This window comes from Syngnathus acus, chromosome 2 (assembly GCF_901709675.1).
Source record: "Syngnathus acus chromosome 2, fSynAcu1.2, whole genome shotgun sequence".
In the NCBI taxonomy this organism is placed as follows: Eukaryota; Metazoa; Chordata; class Actinopteri; order Syngnathiformes; family Syngnathidae; genus Syngnathus; species Syngnathus acus.
The window spans coordinates 16,441,714-16,467,268 of record NC_051088.1 but is presented as its reverse complement, the minus strand read 5'-3'; the positions used below and the strand labels follow the sequence as shown (position 1 = coordinate 16,467,268).

Genomic DNA, 25,555 nt, shown 5'->3' with positions numbered 1-25,555 from the left:
GAACCCCTTTAATCACTAGTCCCGCACTATATCTCGCACTAAAAAGTAGTTCTTCATTCTGCTTGGCGATTCGGAGAGCCAGATCGCTTCTTTCCTCCTAAGAGCACATCAGGTGACCACCGTACGTGCGAGTCATGCATGACCATCCAACGCATTTATCAGTGGTCCGCTGCCCTCTATCGGTCCGTGGCGGTATTACAGTTGGTCCGCGAAATTGGAAATGGAAAACCATTTCTAACAATAAAATTGATTTATTATTTAGACTTGATTTATTTTCCAGCTAATTTTGTGAATCGTTTACCCATCCAAATTATGCCAACAACTTGATACTATATTATGTAGTATAATACGAATATGAAGTGTTTTCAGATTGAGGAGGAAGTTTAAGTGACAGGCATGAGCGAACGAGTAGGCGCTGTAAATTAACATCCGTTGTTGTGAACTACGGTTCCCATGAGGCTTTGCAACACTCCCGGAAGTCCTTTTCTTTCTTTCCGGTGTCGGCGGAGATCCTTTCGGAACTACATCGGCGGGTGAGTCGATGGAATCTGTCACAATCCACACAATTTGTGCCCTTTGATGCACCATATTCGTGCATGTAATTTATTATTAACATTTGCTGGGCGTGCATCTAATAAAATTAACCATTTTAGAACGACATTGATTGATGTTTTGTAGCGCGATGTGCCTGTGCTAAAGCTAATGCCCTGCCGCTAGACGTTCTTCATGTCATACCTTGTCAAGATTCAGCAGAGGCCTGTTATTAGAAATTCTCCGACAAGTACCTGAAATGCCAAAGGAGCTGTAATTTCAGAATAATCATCACTGTACATTTAATTGGCTTGTAAGACCTCGAGTCTAGGTAGCTCCGCGTCCACCTGAGCACTAAAATGTTAGCTTAGCTAAGGGGATAGTCAACACGCCTGTAAAGCGGTGTCATTAGGGTTCAACGTCATTTTAGTTTTTGAGTTTCGGGTTTCGATCTGCGTGCTGAATATCTAAATCTATCGTGTGAGGTTGGATCTTGCTATGACCCCAAAGAGTTAGCATAACTCAAACGTTTGATGTTTTCTATTTTCAGTCACAATGCCAGCCCTCCGACCACTCAAGAAGCCCAAAATCGTCAAGAAGAGAACTAAGAAGTTCATTCGCCATCAATCAGACCGATATGTCAAGATTGCGGTAGGTTATGATACCTAAATGTATGTTGTCAACATACTGCTGAGGATGCACATAACTGACATGCACATTTCTTGTCACCACACAGAAAAACTGGCGCAAGCCCAGAGGTATTGACAACAGGGTCCGCAGGCGGTTCAAGGGGCAGATGCTGATGCCCAACATTGGTTATGGTAGCAACAAAAAGACAAAGTATATGCTCCCAAGTGGCTTCAAGAAGTTCCTGGTGCGCAACGTCAAAGAACTGGAGGTTCTGATGATGAGTAACAAGTAAGTGACACATTGTATGTACTTAAGAGGTTTATCGTTATTGATATTTTGAAACGTGTTTAAACTGTCTGGTTCGACTGAGGCGTTGATTTATTAATGAGGTGAAGCGTTCAGTGACATTAAATAGCCAATGCTTGCTCAGCTTGTTTGAGATCACAGGATGATGCAAACACGTTAGTTGATGTGCAGCATGTAAGACTTTTTTTAACGTGCTTTCATTTAGGAGAGTTAAGCCAATGTGTTTTCTGATGTTTAACAATGTAAATCCCCATTGACAACAAACCTTTGATCCACCTTTAGGACTTACTGTGCGGAGATCGCCCACAACGTCTCGTCAAAGAACAGGAAGGTGATTGTGGAGAGGGCAGCTCAGCTGGCCATCAAGATCACCAACCCCAATGCCAGGCTCAGGAGTGAGGAGAATGAATAAAATGGATGTTCATAATAAATACTTTCAAAAAGAATCTTGCCCATGCATTTTTTGTTATGCTGTTCATTGGTTAATATAAAATTAAGGTTCGACAAGGAAATTGAGGGAAAACAAGTCAGTAAATATGCATTTGCTATAAAAAAAATATGGTTTGTGGTTCTTAATGGGAATAAAAAGTGCTAGTGGTAAATGGAAAGACCGTTAAAGGATTGTTGAAATGCTCATAGCCCCTTTTAACACTGAGACTTATCTACAAATCCTGTATCATGCTTATTTCTGTAGACCCACAATGGTTTCATTCAATAAATGTGTCCAGATTGTGGCGTTGAGAGGCGGTACCCCGCAGAGAAAGTTTCCATTGCGATACGGAAGCCAGGCTGTGCCCCTTTGTCGTATGCCATCTGGCACCTCCATAGTGCCAGGGATGCACACAAAAATATGATCTGCTGGTCACCTTGTCGAGCGAGGAGGAGAGGAGCTAAACCAATATCTGAGTCTTTAAGCCACACTTGGATACTGGAAGGGACAAGGATTTTTGGCAAAGACTCATTCAGGAAAGTAGAAGAATCTGTTGGGTTCTTGTCATAGGTCAAGACAATGAACATGTCAACGAGGCTCATATTTGGAAAAAGCCACCTCACACCGAAGCAAGTCTCGTTTGGCTTCTCACAGTCCGACCTTCTGAGAAGAAATGGCCACTCTGCAGGAGGGAAGAGGAGGATGTTCTCCTTTTCACTCCGATGTCGACTGGGCATCGTACGCGCGAGGACAAAAGGTACAAACTGAAACACACAAGACACAAAACTATTTTATTTGTCACCTCATATTTTACTGTATTTTACGCATTTGTTATTAAAGGACCCCAAAAACATTTCAAATAAATATTGCTGACTAAATCCTTTACAATTAACTTGTATTTGAATAATCCCAGGATAGCTGGCAAACCAATCCGAAAGTCATAGTTTTTGCACTAATACATGCTTGTCATGTTGCTGCGCAAACTGGTTTAGAACATACTTGAAAAAAAAAGCTTTAATTGTCATTTTATTTTTTTGCAACAGCAATTCGCTCTATACTATTTTTTTTCCCTCGATGACAGTTTTTAGTCACATGGTTGCATGTTCTATGTTGAGAGACGCAACTTCAGAGCATGATTACAAATATTTCAAATAAGTCTATTATAAATGATACAAAAAAATATCAAATATCATATATAAATTATAAGTACCTTAGTTGTGTAATATAACATAATTGTTTCTGTAATATAAAGTCAATAATTATTGACTATATTAATATAGGCGTCCACTGAATGCACGAATACAGAGTCCATGCATGGATTTGAAAAAGAAAAAAAAAAGCTCACTAAATGGCATTTGTAATCATTTATTCTTGCCGTGTGGATTGTGTACATTGGATCGACTGGACTGTTTTTAGTGTAGCATCTTCTTAGATGACGTCGTTTGTTTTAAGTTGCATTTGCACCTTACTACCGCAAGATGGCAGCCTGGTCAGATTAATGTAGATGAGCTGATGTGTGATGAAAAATGGAAGGTCATGTTCGAGGATTTAAAAAAATGTAATTTTTTATTTTATTATTTTTTGTTTTGTGTCTTTCGAGGATTTAAAAAATATATCATTTTAATTTTATTAATTAATTCATTTATTTTTTAAAAAGTGTTTCTTTTATTATTAAATTGCAATGCAAGAACGTTTTAGTTTGTTTTTTACATGAAATTAAACCATTACTATATATTTTTTTGTATTTTGAGTGACTAGCGTGGTCACGGAACAAATTAAGGTCATATCTCAAAGCACCAAATGTATGAGAGAATTTAGGCCAGTGCTTCTGAAAGTGTTACGGCAAGCAGAGAAGACCTTGCTGGCCCTGATGATCCACCACTGATGTAACGCAATGTAAACTTGCTTTGAAAGGGAGTTTGAACTGTGTTTTTACCCTGAGTAATGGTGGTTCTCTTTTCAGAGATGAAAAAACCATACATTAGTGTTTGTTTTTATTACATTTGTCATCTACTTCCAGAGGTTTTCTTGTAATCACCGCAGCGTCAATATTCCATTTCCTGATTCCCTTCATGCAGCTGGTGATTAATAGGCTATTAGAGAGGAATAAAAAGCTCCCAGAGGAAATTACCCTCAGCTAAGTGTTTTATAACAAGTGGAACAGCTGACTAAATGGGTCTAGTGCAGAAATGAGGAATTGTTTGTAACCTCTGGAAATTAGCCTGACCTCTCTTGAATTTTTGTTAAAGAGCTGCCTGCGTCTAAACATTGTTGCACGTGTGCAAGGCCTGAGTGGGACTTAATTTTAGCCCTGGGGTTTCCTGGCTCAGACCTTCCCACATGAGTTCTTCATGTTTTAACGAATATATATAATTTTACGGTTATTTTTGTATCAATCTAAAATAATTTATCATTCCCTCCAACAACAAAATTCATATTATGAAAATAATTCATTAAAATGGACAATATTATAGGCAGGAAGTGTTTATGACATGACTAAACGCTTACTGTAACAACGCAGATTTATAAAACATTTTTAATTCAGCAACATTTAGGCAGCCACCTTGTCACTTCCTGTTATTTGAAACCAATTCACACCACTTCCAATGCACTTTATGTTCACCACACAGTAACAGGTACGTTAAAGAACATCACAAAAATTCTCATAACAAAATATATATGCAGTATAGCCTGTGCTATATATATATATATGCATCAAACTGGCCTAGCCTCCACATTCAATTTGGAAATATAATTGCAATGAAAACAAAGTGAGGACTGCCCAAACACTATCTGATGATTTTGAAACAAACAAGCAGATCATAAGAATTGGCTTTTTGGTATAGCCACCCCAAAAGGACCCCATAAAGCAGCCCGGCCCACCGGGGATTCTCCCAGGGCTCCAGATTGTCCACTCCGGGCCTGCATCTGTGTGTGAACGCAGTTTGACTCTGCTCAGCTGGGCTCAGGAAGTGACAGGCGTGGAGGAGTGCGCGTGTGACAAATGTTTCGACAGGTGTAGCAGCGGTTGTGCCAACAGATCTGTTGCCTTCTCTCTTCAGATGGCTCGAATGTCAGGCCAAATGTCTTCCTCATCATTCAAACCACACGATCACACATGATTACCCCTCTGGAATTGCACATATGCTGTTGTGTACTGTTGTGCACGTGGTGAGCAATTGATACGTGAAGTTTCAGCGTGTGGGTGGATGTGCACGTATAATGACGCTTGTTTGATTTGGTAGGTGAAAACTGTGCGTGTGAGCGTGCGTTTGTGTGTAGGGGGAGGGAGCAGTGACAGTGGTGTGCTCCCGCCTCACTGAGCCCCTCTGGCAAAGAGAGTGAGTGTGTGTCTATGTGTGTGTGTGTGTGTGTGCGCCTGAGAGAGAGGGTTATGTGTGAGTCTGTGAGCACATGAGAAGGGGAATGATAAATCCAGTGGAAAGAGACCAACATTTTGCAAGAGAATGGCAAGAAAGGAATGCGTTTATCTCCTTTTGGGGGATTTTTTGCAAAACCAGAATTTGATAGACTTGGTTTTTGGGCATCTAAGTACCAACTGAGACATTTGGAGGAACAGGTCTTGACTTAGGCACGGATAAAGAGAGGGACAAAGATGGGTTGCCTCTTGTATCTGAGCAGGTGAAACGTCCCAGTCACCAACTTATTCCTCAGGTGGACTTACTATCAACAAGGTGACTTTCCAAAGGGAGCTGCAGCCATGCTGTGTGGTCTGAGGAGAGACTCTAAGAACGGTAAGACAAGCCACGCTTCATCTTCACCATGTGTCATCTTTGGTGCCATCCAAGAGGATTTGGGGCGAGAGGATTGTTACAGTTTAACGCCACCGTTGTCGAGACTAAATATATTGCGGGAGAAGGCAGCGTCAGCAAGCGCGTCTAGCCGGCGCCTCGCGCCCTCCTGCCAACTGTAATGTCGACCGATATAGAATTGAACTAGGCCCGTTTGCGAATCAGGTTTGACATCTGAAAATAGCATCATGACCTCATCGGCACATTTTTGCCACACCCCCGCCCACTTGCCACATATTTAACCTCCATCCTAATGCGCATGGCACCGAGTGCTCTGAATTAAACCGGCAGTTAATTTATTCCTCTTATGTATATTCATCATAGACTCCACAATTAGAATTGTGATGACATGCAGCTCTTCTGGCAAACTCGCAGTCAGTTATTAATCAGCTTGAGCGGAGCATCTTGAGGGCGAGTGATGCTTCTGCTCAGCCTCAGGATGGAAGGCTACAGTGGTGGCCCATCACGTGGCCATCCTCGTAACCTACAGCTAATGTTGCCTTTTGACTGCAATGACAGCTGCTGGACTGTCAAGGCCCCCAGGAATCTGTGTGGTATTAAGATTTTTGCCCAAGATAACATCTTTGTGATGTGGCACTCGTACCTTTGGGCGAGCACGCTGGGAATTTGTGCAAGGATGTGTGTAAAATACCATAGTATGCTAATGTGTCTTCTTTACATCACGGGGAAATAAACAAAGATATTTCTGTGAGTTAAGTATGACTCATAGGGCTGGGTGAAAAGCAAAGATTTTACTTCTCGAGTCTTTGTATCCAGGTCAGAGGTTTCAGAGCACAAATGCTTCGACAGCCTCTGTGACTTTTGAGTTTGAAGCCCTCCCTCACAGCAGTTGGGTCCTTAGTGGGTTGCTCGGTTTTGGCCGTTAGGTCTTGGCTTGCTGACCAAAAGATGGCAGGTTCAAAACGTGCTGGAGAAGTGCCAGCTTACTTCTTGAGTACAGCTGAGAAACCCTTGAGCAATGTACACAAACCTCCAACTGCCCTCTAGATTGCTTTTTGTCTTTGTTCTTTTCTTCAAGCGAAGTAAGAGAGACAGTCGAGTAGCAGCACCCATTGTTGTTCCATCTACACTTCTGGAATCACAATAAATCCACAGCGTTTTTTCAAAATGCAAGCTGCTTTTTTGTTTTGACTTGAGAGCAAGTGATGGCCGGATGAAGACTTGAAGCTTTCCATCCAATCAGTTCGGAAAAACACTTCATGTGCACACAAATGCTCCTTAGTGACCAAAATCTATGGGTGCTGTTTTTTTTGGATGGATGGACTGGTTACACTCATAATAAAAATCACACCTGTTTTTTTTTCCTGAGAAGAAATATATCCAGCATTGCAAAACACGGCAAACGTTTTTTTTTTTTTTTTAATCATTATTCTTTTTCGCAGTCCATGAATTAACAATAGTATCTGTCACAAGAAATCTCACAAGAATACTGAGGGATTGACCGATTGAGCATGACAGTTTTGATTGTGATGACATCGTCAAGCACGTTTCGATCCATCGAGGCTTGACACGTGCAGCTCTTTATCATTCTTGACACGTTGTTCTGTCATTATTAAAACACGGTGAGCTTCCAGAGAACCACATTTCTGTAGACAGGCACACGTGAGCTCGGCACGTCTTCATTGTCAAGTCTAGTTTACCGTGTTTGGAAATTTGCCAGACCCTGCTGTAATGGTGCACAACCTTTTCTACCAAAATACCAATGAAAAAAAAATCATCACCCTTACACACAGATTGTGATTTGTACCAGATTAGCGCTGAGCACAAAAATAGGGCCCAGTATGTCAAATCATTGGGCCAATGAGAAGCACAGCTAACGTACATACAATATGTTTCAGGAATGGAAGGAGCAAGAAACACTTTCTCCCCTGCAGAGCAAATTGAGCATTTATCGTGGCTGCGGCTCTAAATGACTCGAAAATGATGATTTTTCTCCCCATGCACCAAACAGTCCATTAACCGCGTGCTGTTGCATCAGGAGAATCCTCAGGCTCAAGTGGTGGCATAAAACCCTCTTGCTGAAAATACATTCTTGTCATGAATAGATCCTCAACATTTTTTCTCCATCTGACCTTTTCATAAGCTTGTGTAGGGCTGAGCTAGGACCGATCATTCTCGTACAGAAAGTACATCACGGATTAAGCTGCGTACTGACTCATTCGAATCAAAGTGCCCCCACTATGCAGCCAGCCCCCGCATTAGCCAAGGTGCAGTTGAGGCTAATAAAAGCGTGAGCATCTGTCATGAGGTGCATAATGGTTTGTTCATTTGGCCATCTGCCTCAGAGATTTTCTCCTCATTGAGCCACAGTGCCTCTTAACATACCTCCTTGCTGTCTCCTCAGATGAGGGACCATACGCAAAAGGAAACAAGCAGTCCGGGGTATCTGACCAATCGCATTTCTCCCAGAGGCCCAGCCTTTCAGGTACAATTTAGTCAAACATGACTGCATGTGCATGACTTTGTTTTCTGTCTGTAGCTTGATGCATGTGGATGCACTCAACCTGCATACTTAGTAACAGGGGGGAAAAAAATGCTTGTATGGCATGTTTGTCAATGGTAATAATCTGGAGGTGACAAAGGCACTGACACGCGAGAAGCACAGATACTTGTGGGAAAAAAAGCAGTAGTCCTTATTCAACTGACATTTTTGGTAGTATAACATACTAAGGTTTCTTTTTTGGAATGTACCATTGATTTTATGAAGCACTTTGAGTGCAAATTAAAATGATCATATACTTACCTGTTAAGGAGAACTGTTGCTGATTATGCATCACTTCTGAATTCTTTTAGGAACCAGAGGTAGTCCCTCCACCTCTGTGCATCCTTGTTTTGTCTCGGGATCTGTCCATTGTCTATTGAATATTGGATATTCCGTGATAGTTTCAGCAAAGTTCCTAAATCCCTACACCCCCGCGAAAAAAGGTGACAGGATTGTGCCAGCGAAATTACAATAAATTACTTCTCATCAGGCACACGCACCTTCTATCTCTGATTGGTTGTTTGTCCTCTAGCGTGGTGGTTTCTTAAAGATCGAACAAGATCGGAAACTGTCAGGTTTTTATCGATAGTAATTTTTAAATTGCAAACTCCCCTTTACGTAAGTAAACATTCTCTGAAACAAACATAAAAGCAAACATTATTTTTTTACATCATTTTGTAATAACTTGGCACACTGAAAAAAAAGACTTCTTTGCATATATAATCACTTCCCTTCTTACTAATTTTTCAAATGCTTTCACTGAAAAGAAGAAAAAAATATGGGCATGTTATCAAAACATGTTCCCATAGTATTTGGACTCCACCACTCGAATCAATCACAGCACATCACAAGACTTGATGATGACACAAATAGAAATCTGAGATCTGAATTCCATGTTTTTTTCCTCTCATTATTACAACTGCTTTATTTTCTTTCTGATTCAAGTGATTGCTTCAGAGAGGCTAAAACGTGAAATGTTCTTCACTAATGCTCTATCCGCCGTATGGTGGGTCCACAGAAGAGTGCCGAGGAGTGACCACAGTGGACCTGATGAAAAGAGAAGGCAGCAGCCTCGGCCTCACCATCTCCGGGGGCTCCGATAAGGACGGCAAGCCTAGAGTGTCAAATCTACGTCCAGGTGGGCTGGCTGCCAGGTGAGATCTGCTTGCACTCCGTGATGCAGCTGAGCGCACGCTGTCCGCATCACTTAGATCCGCTTGTACAAACGTGCTTATGCTGCAAACTTACATTAGCTCACCTGCAGGACTTTACTGTTGTGTTAAGTCAGCTTGATGCCAACAGAGATTTCTCCAAGAAATGCCCTTGTTATTTTATAATGGAGCGCTGAATAGCCAAGTGAACCAAATTTTTGCTTCCTCTGTGTTGACGAAAAATAATAACAATAATCATCATCTCTAATAGTGATACTGACAATAAAATTAAAGATCAAATACTGTTTTGAATTGTGTTTAAATAGAATTGTTTTTAAAAACAAGCTGACAAGTATCAAAGCCAAAGCCCGGAGACAGGTCAGATCTACTTTATAAAAACCAAACAAAACAAAATAAAAGACTTCTCATGCAGTCTCGCTAAATAATCACTCCAAGCGGTTCCCCTAAATGTCCAGCATTATGACTACCCGTTTTTCCTAAAATCAACCACGCGAGAGCAAAAGGTCGTCGAAAAAAAATCACATTTTGCGATGATTAAGCAGCGTGTGACATGCTTGGTGGATGTGTGAGCTAATTTACTGAGTGGAGAGTCATGCGAGCAGACAGGAGAGAGACTGGCGGTGACATTGTGTGATGAGAGGCGACTGGATGACAGGGCCAGTCAGCTCTGCTTGTTAGCGTGCCTGCCTGCCTGTAGCATCCATTGGCAACGGCCCGGAGGTGAGACAGGAAAAAGGGTCAATCATTCTATTAATTAGTCCTGCAATGAGTGGCAAGATGACATTCTTGGGGTTGACATTTTGGAAATTTGGCAATTTTCAAACGAGATGTTTTTAAATTGTCTCCTCCCTCCAGAAGTGACCAGCTGAATGTAGGAGACCACATTAAGTCAGTGAATGGCATCAACCTGTCCAAACTTCGTCACGATGAGATTATCAGCCTGCTGAAGAACATCGGGGAGCGAGTTGTCCTGGAGGTGGAGTACGAGTTGCCTCCGTTACGTACGTCAAGTCTACCCGCACTTGCACTTATAAGTGGATCTCAAAATTCAACACCTCACTGTTCGAATCCAAGATTTTGTAATAAAAAAATGAGACCAAGCTAGATCAATCATTAATCTTTTCCACCATTACTGTTGAACTCTAATTCTTTTTTTAATCAATTCAAGAGAGGAAAGAAAACTCAGGAGAATCAGTTTCATCTATTCTTCAGCTGAAACTGGGGCTTTAATTATGGAGAGAAGAATTATGAACCGTTTCAACTCTAGTCAATGTTGGCACAAAACCTATGACCTTGTACCGTAATAGGCCATGTTGAAAAAGGTTTGTAATGATTTATCACAAAACCTGGCATTTGAACAGTTTTATTTTATATCCACTGCATGTACTGACTGTATTTTATGTCTTGTAAATGATTCTAATTCAGTCAAATGTATTTTCCTCTAACAGTCCAGACTCCACCAGGAGTCATAAGCAAAACCACAGAGGTGTGTTTGCTCAAAGAGGGCAACAGTTTTGGCTTTGTCATGCGAGGTACGTCAGTGACCGTCTTATTGCGTTAGTCTTAAAGAGAATTGATCTGTAGTTCTTCCGGTCTTCACAAGGGGGCTTTCATGAGGACTGGCGCAAGTCTCGTCCTCTGGTGGTGACCCACGTCAGGCCAGGGGGTCCTGCTGACAGGTATGAACAACAGGAGTATTAAAAATCTGTGCGCTTTTGGTGCATGCTTTGCCCTAAATGGTTATTAATGACAGATTTTAAATAGAACTAACTGGCCTCTCCCTGAGATGGATAAAAATGGGTGGATTTTGCTTCTTACTTCATATTCCACAAAAGCAATATTAATCAGAATGTTTAGACTAGAGGGGCTGCATAGAACATATTGTAAAGAATATTTTTGACTTGATTCCCCCTTAAAGAAAAAAATCTCACTTACCTCAAATTATGTGAACGCTGATGAGCTCACAGGAAGAACTAAATCTGTTGTAGGAATGCCTGGCGACAAATGTTTACACTGATTAATTGGTGCTTCTGCTATCCGGTGGAAGAGCATTTAATTGTTCCGCTGGCACTGATAGATGAATAAAGATTAAAAAGTAATTTTTTTCAAAACAGTCAAGTAAAATTGGAGGATTACCAACCTACTGAGCTCTACACTGGGCATCACTGAGACAAATGAAGGCTGTCCAGTGGGACATGGAGAATCGTGGTCGTTGACAACCATGCCTTTCGAGCTTCTTGTCTCTGCTCACCCCTGCGTGAAAGAAGCATACACAACACGTGGGGCTTCTCTAAAACCAGAAAGGCCACGGCTTATCCCCAGGCAAACATTGCACATTTTCCTCATGAAACGAGGCTGCACCAAAACGCTTGGTCCAACTTAAGCTCATCTCGCCTTCATCTCACCTGGGAGGGAACGTTCACGTGGAACTTTAGCATGACGGGTGTTGGGAGACTTGCATCTCGCCACCGATGTTTTCCCTCTCTTGTCTTTCTCTAGGGAGGGCACGGTAAAGGCTGGCGACAGAATCCTGAGCATAGACGGCATGCCTTTAAACCGTGAGAAGCATGCTGACGCGTTGACCACGCTGATGCAGAGCAGCCAGGAAGCCTTGTTCCTGATTGAGTATGACATCTCCGTCATGGGTGAGCACACACACACACACGGGGAATATGTGGAGGCATGGTAGGGCAGCGTTGCTCTGAGGGTAAATAATGTGGCCGTTTGGCTCCGTGGACGCAAGTGAGGCTCGGTGCTGGAGATGCCACCAGGGGAGTCGCTCGGGCCCCAGAGCAACGGGGAAAGCGTGGATGGATTACAGTCACGTGTTGCTGGCTCTCTCTCTCTCACTTCCCCTGTACAACCTATTTGCTTTGTTAACAAGCATGTTTTCCCAACATGACCTATATAAAAATGCTGGATATGAACAGTTGACAAGCATTATGTGCCTCCAAGCTCCAGTGGCAAGATGTCAAGCTGCACCCCACTGCTGAATGAAACATAAGAATGTAGTTTTTAAACATGGCTGGGTTCAAGCACACATGATTTAGTTTCAATAGCGAGTCATGGGAATTAAGTCTTCTTCTCCAGGCTGGGTTTAATGTTTTGAATCAAATGTGTGTTACTTGTTGCAGAAGCAGTGCAACAGGCCTCGGGTCCTCTGCTAGTGGAGATAGTTAAAGGGCTCTCCTCCAGTCTGGGCCTCAGCCTAACCACATCCATATACAGGAATAAGCAAGTTATCATCATCGACAAAATCAAGGCGGCCAGCGTGGCCGAAAGGTGAAGCTACCTCATCTGTATCACTAATCGACAGACATGAAAAAATATTCCCAGATTTATTATCGGCTCTGTCATCCTGTCAGGTGTGGCGCGCTGCACCCAGGCGACGCCTTGCTGACTATCGATGGAACCAGTACGGAACACTGCTCTCTGATGGAGGCCTTGCAGCTTCTGGGGAACGCCACTGAGGTTGTCAAACTGGAAATTCTACCATCCAGTCAGAGCCGGCTGCCTGTCCGGCCACAAGATACAGGTAAGGCTATCGTGTGTTCCTGCTTATTAGGGGATGGGGCTGTATTTAGAATTATATAATCACATTTGCATGCTTGTTAAGTGGGAGTCAGAACGGCGCTCCATTTCGTGTGCCTCTGATTAAGCCCCAAAATAGTTTAAAATGTTCTAGTAGGCTTTTTTTTTTTTGCATGATGCGAACATGGACTGGTTTTTGGAACTGTTCATAATCCCCCCAATAATTAATAACTCAAGTGCATCAAAATAAATTTCAGCTGTTCTAGTCAGCCTTTCCTGGCATTCGGTTTCTTTCTAGCAAAAGCCTCAAGCTTTTGTGCTAACACTGACAACTCTTAATCTGTTCTTAATGCTCTCTACCTTCACGAAGGCTTTTTTTTCTAGCTAAAGAAAATCCTCCCCAAAGCACGATGCTGCTGCCACCACCACATTTGACTGTAGGCATTGTGTTCTTAAACACTATTGCGTATGCACCAAACCGGAATTTATAATAAAAAGTCTCAGCGGTATCATTACATTGCAAAATTCTATCTAATGAGGTGTACAAAAGAAGCACATTGTCTTCTCCTCACAGCATGTACATACTTTTGGCGTAGTCTTTCTTTCCGTGGAGCTGAAATCAAAAGTATAGCTGTGTCAGGATCGGAATGGAGCAGGGCGACCAAATGCAGCTTGGGTTTAATTGAGGGAAAAGGTCATTGGAAGGGAGGATAAGGGGAACAGACCAACAGAACCAGTAAACAACTTAACAGACCGAACCATACGGGACTGACCGACAGAGACGAGAAGACATCAAACGTGAAGACATCAACGACCTGACGGGAATGAGGGTCAGACAGGACTTAAATACACGACAGGTAACAAGAGGCAGGTGACTGATTACATTGCTTGTGAGGTAACACAGGAGGGGAGGGGCGACGCCAACAGAAACCATGGTAACCTGGACATAATAAAGCAACCGAGTCGTGACAAGCTGCCTCCCAGCGGTTTCTTGCGTGTACTGTGAATCAGCCAGTGTGTGTAGCATGTGAGCTTGCATGCGTGTGCATGTACTAGGATCTTGAGTCCCACACTGGAGACATGATGGATACAAACCACTCACACACTCGTATTGACCACTCTGCAGCTGTTTTACAAGCCACAAGGAGCTCCTGTGGGCCATTTAACTTCCCTCAACGTGCAGCGCATACGCAGTCAAATTTGCATGTCCTCTGAAATCTTCAGTCTCTCGTCATATTGCAAAAAATAAAACCACATTTTGACAGCCCATTTACCCCCAAGCAGCATGACCATAAAATGCAGTGCTTAATCTCCGATGGGCGGTTTTGAGATTGATTTGGCCACTATGAGATTAGGAGCTTTTCTTTTTTTTTTTTTTTCTAAACCAGCCCAGAATGAGAAAAACATTTCTTAAAGAGTCTCGTCTAGGTGATCTTAGTCTGAAGGGTCAAGAGCTTTGTCAGATAAGGACCATTTCACCAGGATGAAGAGTCCTAGGTTATTTCATGCGAGTGGAACGTATCATAAACGTATCATGCGCTTAATGTGTCGCCATCCATGGTTGCAGCAAATCCGCCTTGCATGTGAGCAAGTTGTCGCAGATTAGACCCCCGCTGAGGAAGCAGCAAGGATTACTGTCACATTTAGCGTGCAGTGACACACGTCTTAATGAATCTGTAAAGGAAGTTAATTATTGAGGTGCTTCCCACACACAAGGTCATCTTATTTCATAAGAAGGCCTCACTGTTATCTGAGTCCATGTCTGCTCGTTGTCAGGAGCAGTCTCATGCGGCCAATTATACTGGGCGCTTGATTTCATTGAAGGCTACACTGTACTTTCGAAATTCTAAAACCACATGCAGAGGGCCTTGAGATACGAGTGATGCCACTTACAAGTTTTTCTTGATACATTTTTTTGCTTTGACCTGAGAGCAGAAATGTGAGATGCAAATGGCAGTGAACTTGACTCACTTCACAATAAGCAGCTGTTTGGGCGATAGTGAACATAAACATGTTCTCTTTTTAAAACAACCACTTTCACTTTAGATAAATCTCTTTAGGTTAATGCTTATTAACATGATTCGAATGTGTGATTAATTTTTTTGGGCGGGAAAGAATAGATGATTACTCCATTTTAATCATGCCTAACTGAGGGTTTAGTATTTTATTTGGCCAGAAGCTGAGCTGCACTGTGTTTGTTTACGGACTTTGCATTTAGCTAGCATTAGGTAGATAGACTTTTTGTCTCTACTTAGTGTGTTGGAATCGCATCATTTTACACAATGGCTTCAGCATCATAATTTTGATGGTTAATTTTCAGCCAAAGTCACAAGGGCCACATAGAATGAAGTGGAAGCTCGGCTCTGGCCCGCACGCCTTAGGTTTGACACCGGTCCAATATGACCTTTGCACTTCATTAGACAGCATGCAATCAGCTGTCCCCAATAAAGGCGTGTGTTTCGTACCGCAAAGGACAGCATCATGCCTAGCGGTTATCTTGCGCATAGCCTTTGGAGCTATTTCAAGAAGAATATTCTAAACATGATTTCCAATTTCAATGCAGTTTTTTGGAAGTTTGCCAGAAAACGTAAGCCTTGTATTCTCACCATCCATCGTTTACCATCAGTGTGCGTCAAACATTCTTAACACATCAAACCAAAGGATTAGGTGCACCATGACGAAAGACATTAAATATCAATTACTCCGCTCTGGATAATCCCCCAGGCGGTGTATTTTGGTGCAATTTTAGACACGGGAGTGGAAGTTTGATTTCATGGGTAGGATTTAGAAAACGTGCATAATACAAGAGCGGGTTCTGCCTCATTCCTAAGTGTTGATTTGTCTCTGCAGTAAAAGTACAGAAGAGCAGTCATCATCACTGGGACCAAAGCAGCAACTTCTGCTTACCTCCTCACGGCAGCCTCGGCAAGACATGGAGCAGCCCGAGCCACCCTCACAACCAGCAGGACCACTGCAAATGTAAGTGATCGTTTGTGACAGCCTCGCTGCTGGCAAGACGTCATCGGAGGAGCCCATTCCTCAACACCTTTGATAAATCTTTGCAACTTTGACAACCACATACCTTTTTAGATCACCTGCGTGAATGAAAGCAACGTTGTGTTTTGCTATGGACATTTTTTCTATCCCCAGCATCAGGAGCTTATCCAATTCCTTTAATGGGTCTTCAAAAGAAATAATTAATTGATTGAACAATTAAGTGCTCTTCCACTAGATGGCACAAGGTACAACTAGGCTTAATCCAGGGGTGTGCAATTCTGCAACCCCACCCAGCAAGGGCCCAGTGTCCTAAAATTATACATACCCTGCAAATAGACTAGAGTTACGCACAAAATGATTCATTGTATGAATAATTTCAGTCTTGACTGTATGTGTCTCCTGTGATTGGCAGTTGCCCAGTTCATGGTGTGCATTGCCTACCGCCTGAAGACAGCTTGCGGTTCAGAGAATGCATGGATGGAAAACATAACATAAAGGACAGTGTAATGAAAAGCTGGTTTGATGAATTGTAATTAAGAAAGTCACTGCAGTGGTTAGAAAGTGTGGTACCGCTTCAATCGTGAGAATTGACGATTAATGTTCATTATGCACTGGTACAGAGCACTAGAGGTATGCTGGAGTCTTTCTTTTTGTTTTTTTTAGAGCGGTTTGTTTTTAAACATTTGGGTAAAGTGATTAAATGAGCCGCCTTATATTTTTCTATTGTAAGAGGTCGCTATAATAAAGATTGGGGAAAGTCAGCTCTATCCGAGGCTGTCGATAAGTAGAGTGCAATGTCTCATGTCTGCAGCTCTGGTGAGTGGTGGCTTCTCCCCTTCCTCCACAGCCACCTCAGGCTTCAGCAGTCAGGGGAGCAGCACGCTACCCTGCCCCATGGTGCCCACCGCACCCACCAGTCCTCGGACCTCGACTGGCAAGAGGCGGAACAGAAAGAAGGACCACAAGAGCTCATGTATGACAAATTGGATGGATGGATGGATGGATGGATGGATGGATGGATGGATGGATGGATGGATGGATGGATGGATGGATGGGTTGGGAGGGAGGGATGTTCAGGTAGGTTGGCTGTTTTATTTCTATAGTTTAGCTTCCTTTAAAAGGCTTTGGTTATGGTTTCTTCCTGCCAGTGTCTCACACGGTAAATCTAAAAATTGACTTGACACTTCTGAATGACTCATTTTGTTTCTGTCACCCTGCGTGTGTGGTAGACTAGTACATGCCTGTTTTTATTTCACACCAGTTCCTCATATTGCATTTCTATGTCATGTCTCCACTAACTTCCCCCCCATGATGTCCCCTCTCTCAGTGTCGCTGGCATCCAGTTCTGTAGGCCCTGGGGGTCAAGTTTTTCACGTGGAAGTGAGCGAGGTCGTCCTGAGGGGGGATCCGCTTACAGGTTTTGGGATCCAGCTGCAAGGGGGTGTCTTTGCTACAGAAACTCTTTCTGCTCCACCCATCATCCGCTTCATTGAACCAGACAGCCCGGCTGAGAGGTAAAGCACAGACACCAAATACGAAGCACAATTCATACACTATAGGGAGTCACCTTGAACTTGGAGAGCTAATCATTCAGCCAGGCAATGACACATCAAGCCGGCTAATTTTAGCCACATGAGTATTTGGTTTGAAGGCAGACACATTAGAGATGCATCACGCTGATAGAAATGAGGCCGACAGACAAATAACTCAACATTATCTTTCACTTTGTTCCTCTTCCAAACAAGGTTTTTCATACGCATCAAGGGGCAAATTTACTTAACTCATTAATGACAATGTTGAAAGATAAAGATACACAGACTGGCTATCAAACAGGATCAGTGTCTGTGAAGTAAAAATAAAAGTAAAAAACAGTGGGCGCACCATGTAGACAGACATAACTCAAAGGCATATTTTGAACCATTGTGAAAAAAATATTACTGCAATTTGCCAGTCGTGAAACTGTTATACTGCCTCCAGGTGGCCAGGTTTTGCACACTTGAAGGAGTAGCACAGTTCATTAAATTAAAGCAAAAAATAAAAATCAAACAAGTGCCCAAACTGTTAAATTCTTTCAAATCTGCTGAATTGTCATTTATGCATATTTTTATAAACTACAATGTCATAGAGTGCTATTTTTCACATTCTAAATGTCATTTCACAAATTGCATTTTTGGTGGGGGGCTCAGGGGTTTACACATTGTCAGTTCCATGCATCTCAATGGGGAAAGATGTTTATAAAAGTGGATGCACATTTAAAAAAAACAACAACATTGACCTTCCCCCCCCCTTTTTTGGGCTGTTTGTTCAAAATTGACCTTGCCAACTCAAATGTGTTCATGTCTCCTGTTACGTGCCTTTTTGGTGTGGCCCGCTGTCCTGTGAGATAATGATGGCATTGCACAGGGTCAACCCCCCTGTGTGGCACAATTTAAATCAAGCGGTAGTGGAACAGTTGTTCAGTCCGGGGGATTCTGCCCCCACTGGGATGTAAGTACCTAAGCTTCCATGCAAAGCATAGTCTGCCGCGGGGATGTTGGTCAATTAACATTTTATGACAGGACTTCATTTCATAGGCGTGATGTAATCTCCAAGGATAAGCTAAATTCTACTGGCTATCCAAAATTGATGACAAGGTGTGATGACGCCTGTAGACATGAGGTATATTCGAATGAGAACCAGTACAGCTGTAGCCCTAAAAAAATATATATATTATTGGGGTTGTTGCATGTTATTGTGCTTTTGTGTGCAGGTGTGGCTTGATACAGGTTGGAGATAGACTCTTAACCATTAATGGTATCCCTACTGAAGATGGCACTTTGGAGGAGGCCCATCAGCTGCTCAGAGACTCCGCTCTGGCCAATAAGGTTACAGTGGAGATTGAATTTGACGTCGCAGGTACAATTTATTATAAATATCCATACAAGGACTGTGCAGCCACTTACGTTTTGTTCTGTTCATTAGAATCGGTGGTTCCTAGCAGCGGCACCTTCCATGTCAAACTACCCAAGCGAAGAGGAATGGAGATGGGTATCACCATCAGTGGTGAGTGTTTGGTATAAATCTGTCCAGCAGGGTACAGTATTGTGTTGATCACGACAGCCACTCCGTGAACGAAATCTGATGACATCTCATTCCCTTTCTCCCTGTTTTTGTTTATACCTGAAAACCAGCAAGTAAGAAGCCTGGCAAGCCACTCATCATCTCTGACATTAGAAAAGGAAGCATAGCACACAGGTATGTCATTTGTCACACACATGACTGCTTCATCAACAATCTCTCTCTGCGTGGGATTAAAAAAACAAAATCTGCATGGCAAATCTAATAAATCATAATTGGATTGTTCAGTGGCGCAGTGGAAGTATGTTTGAGACGGGCTCAGTGTTGATTAGCGCTGAGGGTGAGGTTGGGGTCACCCCTAATGATCCCGATGAGATCGTAATAGGATTGACATAATGAGTCAAGAGCGGCTCGGCTCCCCTGGTTCCAAGTAATAGCTTTGGTCCCTTTGACACTTGCAGGACGGGCACTCTGGAGCCCGGAGACAGGTTGCTGGCTATAGACAGTGTGCGTCTTGAAGACTGCACCATAGAGGACGCCATGCACGTCCTGGATCAGGCCGAAGACATGGTCAAGCTCCGAATACAGAAGGACGAGGACAACATTGGTAAGGGGTGCGCTTTAAAACACAAAGCATCTTGAATATAAGCAGTAGTGTTTGCCAACTTTGATTGAGCAAAGGCACTTATTATAAAAGTAGAATAAAATCCCATGACAAACATACATACCAGCACTGAAAAAAAAACATCTCACAAATTCACAGTCCATAATCTGGCCCATTAAAATTGAACACAAGTCTTATTCTCCAGATGAGCTGGAGATGTCCGGTTCCATCATCTACACTGTAGAGCTGAAGAGATATAACGGACCTCTGGGGATCACCATTTCAGGCACGGAGGAGCCTTTTGATCCTATCGTCATTTCGGGTCTAACCAGGAAAGGCCTGGCTGAGAGGTGAGCAGCGGGAAGAGATCACAAATGACACCAAGGCTGGCATTTGATTCCGAAGAGACGCTACTGCCCCCTGTGTAAATGTTTTCGGTTGAATAGGACAGTCAGTAAACAATGGCTGTCTCATTTCTGTTTTCTATTACAAGAAGCCACTTTGTCTGCGGCTCTGTCGGCGAGCTGGCAGCCGCACGGTTTTCTGATTCGTCCTGGCTGTCGGCACTGTCTGGTATCTCCGTCTCCTCTTCTCTCCAAACTCTGCAGGACCGGGGCCATTCACATAGGGGACCGTGTGCTGGCTATCAATGGGGTCAGTCTGAAAGGCAAAACGTTGAGCGAGGCTATCCACCTGCTGCAGATGGCGGGGGAGTCAGTCACCCTCAAGATCAAGAAACAAGTAGACCGCGTGTCAGCCTCGCCTCGCTCTCATGGCAAGAAAGCACACTTGTTCTCAAATGCCTTCAGTGTGAGGGATGGAAGAAAAATAAATAAATAAAAGAATAACTTCCATTTTCTATACTGCAGTGGACTGATAACCATTTATATTTGTTTGACTTAACATTTGGCTCCATTGGCATGGCTCCCTTTCAGAATATGATGCAAGGAGGGTCCTGGACAGAGAAACTGGCTTTCTGAGTGACTTAGAGGATGAATTGTTGGATGCGCAGAGAATCGCTAAACCCTCCGAGATGTACTCCGCCACCGTGCCCAGTATTGACTCCGCCATGAGCTCCTGGGATGGCTCGGGATGCGACCCCGGGTACAATAGCCAAGGTGAGGTCGGGAGAGGACGTCCTTTCCAAAGCAGAGCTGTTACCTACCTAGCCTGTTTCTTCCAAAAAAAATATTTGTTTTTTAGGAACTTATCTACACAAAGACATGTTACTCAATGCCAATGACTGGAGAAGAACAAAGTACAGGAGCCCGGTCGGGTCCAGCTCGACAGGACTGATGCAGCACTCCGGGCTCTACGACGGGAGACTAACTGAGGATGACTGGGACAAGATGCCTGGGTAAAAAAGCACAGGCCTTCTCCTTCACTTTCCTTCCTGTGGGCTCCTTTAATTCTTTCACAAAATGTTATTTCTGTGAGCTTCTGTTTTGCTTTTTCTGTTTGATTTGTTTGACCAAAGCAAAGTGCAGTGTGTGAGTCATACCGTACTGTAGATAGATGGAGCAACATTTGCTTGTCAATTGATGCTTTTATGTTTTGTTTGCTTGTCCAAACTGTCCTTTTTTTTTTCTTCTTTCTCAGGTATTCTCTCTCTGATCTGCTTTACTAATTGCCCACAAGCTCTTTGGTGTGTCACCTTTTTCATGTCCACACCAAAACACATCGGGACACATCAGTCTCTCTTTGTACTTCTTTTTCTTTTTTTGTCACTTGCTTTCATTTGATTTTTTTTTTGTGTGTGTGTGTGTGGTGACGATTGCATTTGTATTTGGAAAGCGAAAACATTTGTGAAGGACTCTTCTTCAATGTGTCCAGTGTGGTCTTGAGCCTTTTTTTTTTTTAAAGGGACTCTCCTTTGCAAAGCCCCAGAAACAAACAATAAAGTGCAAAGCTACATTTCCCACGCTGCTTTGTGAAGACAGCACCGGCCTCAAGACAACAAGACTGCTCTCATGTTGTGGTTCCTGCATTGTCGTAGATTCATCAGCCCCCCTCATTGCCATGGTACCCTGAATCAGGACGATAGCTTTTGGTCTCAAGCTCTGCAGGACCTGGAGACTTGTGGCCAGTCTGAGATCCTCAGGGAGCTGGAGGTATGATAATCTCCTGTGTTTGTAATCTGCTATTGAATCCGACAAGGTAGACAGGTCACGTTTCCACACTACATTTTCATCTTTTTTTTTTTGTGCTCTTACAGGCATCTATGACAAGTAGCGCTTTTAGTCTCTACCTAGAGGAGACCAAGACTGATGAGGACTCAATGTTTCTGTCCGAAATAAGTCCCATTAAACAAGCGGAACCTAAAGTGGCACCAAAGAACAGCAGCAACCTCAACATATTGAGCGGATGTGGCAGAGGCTCCAATAGTTTGTCTTCGATGACTCTGGCCCTGCACAAGGTAAGCGTGACCTTGTTTTTGCTTTTCAAATGAGCTAGTAGGTCTAAAAATGAAAAATCTCTCTGCTTCATGCTCATCTTAATGTTTATCAGATGGTCTGAGCTTGTATCATGATGTCCTTCAGACTGACATTAGTGTGTTTGGGTAGTATATTATGAGTTGAAACTGTTCAGTTGTTATCATCGAACGTTATCACGGCAGCAAATCAAAGCTACTGTTTGGTCAGAACACAGTTGTGCGTTGATAGTCCCAACAGATAAATATATATGTACATTTTTACATTGATGTAGTACTTTTTATGACTTGGTATAAGCTAAAATTTCTTATGAGCTACTGATATTAAGCAGTCAAACCTTTCCCAGTTCCTTCAACATTTAGCTAACAGATTTATGCTCCATTGGTCATGTGACACCTCACCTAATGCAAATTTACACCAATTATTATAAATATGAACTTTTTTTTTAATCAATTTTTTTTAGGTTTAGTTTTTTACCCAGTTATACATTTTCTTTATCTCTTAGAAATTCGAAAATCAGCAATTGTCACTGCTTCAGTTAAACAAGTGGGCCAAGTGTATTTGATGGTATTGATCAACTGGAAAAAAATTATGTAAATGATTTTATATACCCCAGATATAGTAAATGTAAACGCGTATAATATCTGTGACTATCAGGTGACTATCAGAAAGGACCCCGAGAGCCGTGACTTTGGATTCAGTGTATCTGACGGACTTGTGGAGAAAGGAGTGTTTGTCAACATGATCCGCCCCAAAGGCCCGGCGGACCAGGCGGGCCTGAAGCCTTACGATCGTATACTTCAGGTACTTCATATTTCTGTGAACCCAAATGACGTCTTGAGCTCCAATTCTTTGCTTGACAAAAAAGTTATTATTAACAACTTAGACTACACCCTTAAAAAAGCTAGCTCAAAAACAACCATTGGACTTATTTGTTTTTCCAACCCTTCTTGTTGGTGTTTTGTAATGCAGAAATGAACCAATATGAAAGAGTATTTCCATGCCTAGTCTCATACACTATTCAAAAATATTTGCTGAATATACCTCACCTATTTAAATGTTTGGTGCTCTGAGTTACTGAAATGCCCTAATATGCCACTAAATGGTGCCAAAGTGCTGTCTATTAAAGAAGCGATTAGTTGCCATTAGGCCACATATAGCAAAAATCGAATAGTAATTGACTGCCCCCTGAAAACATTTATAATGGCCCTCTTTACTACAAACTGTGGTCCTAAAACTGTTATCTAACATCATTACCCATGAATACAGATTATTTGATTTTGAAATAATGCAGCATGGTTTCCACCAACAACAAAGGACAAATTGAACTGCTCCTATCACATGCAAAGCTTGTCAGACGTCGAGTTTGTTCTGTTACATCATGACAATTTCAAGAATTAAACCGCCTGCGAACCCTAACGAACATTGCAGCTCCTTTTGTATGTTTTAATTTGGCCACCGGGGGCAGCATAACAGTATGGCGACAAACAAACATTCTTAACCCCTATAAGCTGCAGTTTTGGGGTGTTTTTCCACAGAGGATAAAGAATATATGCCTAGGAGCATTGTTTACTCGACTCAACTTCTGATTTGATTCTTCCAGGTGAACCGTGTGCGGACTAGAGACTTGGACTGCTGTCTCACTGTGCCCCTGATTATGGAAGCGGGAGGCAGCCTAGATCTGGTCATTAGCAGAAATCCAATGGAAACAAGCAACACCAAGGGTCTGCCTGGCGACCGCAACAACCCTTCCATCTCACTGCTCTGCTTTTCTGAGCACTGCACCAAGAGCATTGCCCTGTGAGCACAAACATAGACGGGCTGGCACCTCGCACGTACACACTCCCATCATTACATCACTCGCACACTCCTTTCGGTCACATTGCACCTGCCGGACGTTCATGACCGGTGTTAATGTTCACATGATGCTTTTCAGAGGGGGCTCCAGTTCACGGGCACTCCTTCCCCACTAGCACATTGCAAAGCTTTATATCACAGCAGCCATTATTCACCGGAGCACATAGCCACAATTATTTCTTGAATTGACTTATCCACACTAGTATGCAGTTAATTCGTTATATGCACAGGGTGTTAGGACGTTTAAGGTTCATAGTGCATTTGGCAGTTATTTTCTTGGCTCGCCGCCCATGTTTCCATACAGAAGAACCGGACTGCTCCAAATAGAATTTTCACTGCCACTACCAGTCAAGCTTCATAAAAGGTTACATCGTATATGTTAATCACACTTGCTTGCTTTTCTCGGGGACGTCCTTGGGAGGGATCACTGCCAATATTGTCGGATTCTTTTCTCCACCTTTCTCAGCATCACGTTTATCGCAGCCAATATTGTGCCATTCTTTTTTGTCACCTTTCTCAGCATCACCACACGCACATTTACACTTAATGGGAATTCTCGGACTTTTCTTTGTGTGACTGTTTATTTTTTGGGACCACCACCTGACCCATGTTGCTGGCACGACCTCAGCAAGTGACTTATTAACTAACAGAAGTGGTGTGATGTCTTGTTTACCTCCATGGGGTTGTTGTGAGAGTGACCCCCCCCCCCCTAAATAGCCGTCCAGTTTAAATGAAGCATTGACATCCTGTATTGGCTGCTGTGTGCACGGCCTTCGAGCCCCTCAGTGTCAGCATGTCAATTCTTCTCAAACAATCAAATGTCTACAGAGGCCTATTTTTAAAAGCTTTATATATGAATCAAATGTTCTGATGCTATTTTGGTGTAAACTGTTTTTATTTCCAATTCATGCACGTAAAATGTTTTGCCTAAGTTATACAGAATGTGGTGTATTTATTTTCTATTATGTATATGGAAAGATGTACTTTGTTTTTTTAATAAATTGTTTTTAAAACCAGTGAGTGTTTTTTTTTTGGTTCCGTAGGGGGAGTGCTCTTTTAGTGGCTCTTGGTCCAGAGGCCAGCCGTTTACCCACCAAAATATTACTAGACATAATTATTGGTAATTATTATTAGCCATCAGTGCAATTTATTACTATGACTGTATACTAAAATAAAGGCATTGTATTGAACAAAACATTGCTGCAAAGGCTAAATCAATTTAAAAGATTAAGCTGTATTATGCTATTTTGAACTTTCCAGGGATACTTGTAGACAAATATATGAATTTATACTATTTGCTTATGAAATATGAGTTGTTTTGGGGACTGCTTCTTTAACCTGAACGTTTAACGCCTTGTTCATAAAACCCCACTTGCACGTTTCTCGGACGAATCCCTTGTGTGACTGTAATTCATGCTTAAATGTAGTTTTTATTCATAATTAGTAATTCAATTATTCATTCACGCACTACTGGTGGTACCAGTCTCACTGCTTCAATGGATACTTTTCTGCTTTTGCCTGAAATAACACTCGGAAAGTAAGTTCATGAAGTTTGTCTCCGATTCAACAGTGCTCTAATCAAACTGAGTATTTTCATCGAGCTGGGCATGGTCAAAGTCCATCTGTAGTTATCGTGCTGCGTGGGTGTTTGCATTCGTGTCGTGCGCGTGCGGCTTTGTGCGTGTCTCATGCC

General features: G+C 42.6%; 2 protein-coding genes across 5 annotated transcripts; both read left to right on the top strand.

Annotated features, from left to right (window-relative positions):
* The first annotated feature begins 479 nt into the window (after positions 1 to 479).
* rpl32 (ribosomal protein L32) lies at positions 480 to 1,913 on the top strand. The gene is made up of 4 exons (XM_037272445.1): positions 480 to 533; positions 1,082 to 1,182; positions 1,268 to 1,449; positions 1,750 to 1,913. Exons 2-4 carry the CDS (start codon positions 1,087 to 1,089, stop codon positions 1,877 to 1,879), a joined length of 408 nt encoding a protein of 135 aa, XP_037128340.1. The 5' UTR covers positions 480 to 533; positions 1,082 to 1,086; the 3' UTR covers positions 1,880 to 1,913.
* A 411-nt stretch (positions 1,914 to 2,324) lies between these two features.
* On the top strand, positions 2,325 to 24,560 carry LOC119131383 (glutamate receptor-interacting protein 2-like). 4 transcript variants are annotated; one of them, XM_037265798.1, is made up of 24 exons: positions 2,328 to 2,654; positions 8,075 to 8,155; positions 9,231 to 9,366; positions 10,240 to 10,385; positions 10,833 to 10,916; positions 10,988 to 11,063; positions 11,884 to 12,029; positions 12,519 to 12,666; positions 12,750 to 12,919; positions 15,766 to 15,894; positions 16,760 to 16,885; positions 17,240 to 17,426; positions 18,662 to 18,807; positions 18,874 to 18,954; positions 19,083 to 19,146; positions 19,431 to 19,576; positions 19,779 to 19,923; positions 20,182 to 20,348; positions 20,509 to 20,691; positions 20,777 to 20,930; positions 21,570 to 21,684; positions 21,789 to 21,989; positions 22,663 to 22,809; positions 23,609 to 24,560. In XM_037265798.1, the coding sequence occupies exons 1-24, from the start codon at positions 2,477 to 2,479 to the stop codon at positions 23,807 to 23,809; spliced, it is 3,357 nt and encodes a 1,118-aa protein (XP_037121693.1). In that variant the 5' UTR covers positions 2,328 to 2,476; the 3' UTR covers positions 23,810 to 24,560. The 4 variants fall into 4 exon arrangements, with proteins under 4 accessions (XP_037121712.1, XP_037121693.1, XP_037121684.1 ...); XM_037265789.1 differs by having other exon boundaries at positions 16,724 to 16,885; XM_037265808.1 differs by lacking the exon at positions 2,328 to 2,654 and adding an exon at positions 5,087 to 5,652 and having other exon boundaries at positions 16,724 to 16,885.
* The last annotated feature ends 995 nt before the right edge of the window (positions 24,561 to 25,555 follow it).

What these genes read in the sequence shown, in the direction of transcription:
- rpl32 (XM_037272445.1), top strand. Translation starts at nt 1,087, where the DNA reads ATGCCAGCCCTCCGACCACTCAAGAAGCCCAAAATCGTCAAGAAGAGA. An exon ending in ACCGATATGTCAAGATTGCG is followed by an intron (nt 1,183 to 1,267) that starts GTAGGTTATGAT and finishes GTCACCACACAG; the next exon opens with AAAAACTGGCGCAAGCCCAG. An exon ending in GTTCTGATGATGAGTAACAA is followed by an intron (nt 1,450 to 1,749) that starts GTAAGTGACACA and finishes ATCCACCTTTAG; the next exon opens with GACTTACTGTGCGGAGATCG.
- LOC119131383 (XM_037265789.1), top strand. Translation starts at nt 2,477, where the DNA reads ATGAACATGTCAACGAGGCTCATATTTGGAAAAAGCCACCTCACACCG. An exon ending in CGTACGCGCGAGGACAAAAG is followed by an intron (nt 2,655 to 8,074) that starts GTACAAACTGAA and finishes CTGTCTCCTCAG; the next exon opens with ATGAGGGACCATACGCAAAA. An exon ending in TGACTCTGGCCCTGCACAAG is followed by an intron (nt 21,990 to 22,662) that starts GTAAGCGTGACC and finishes TGTGACTATCAG; the next exon opens with GTGACTATCAGAAAGGACCC.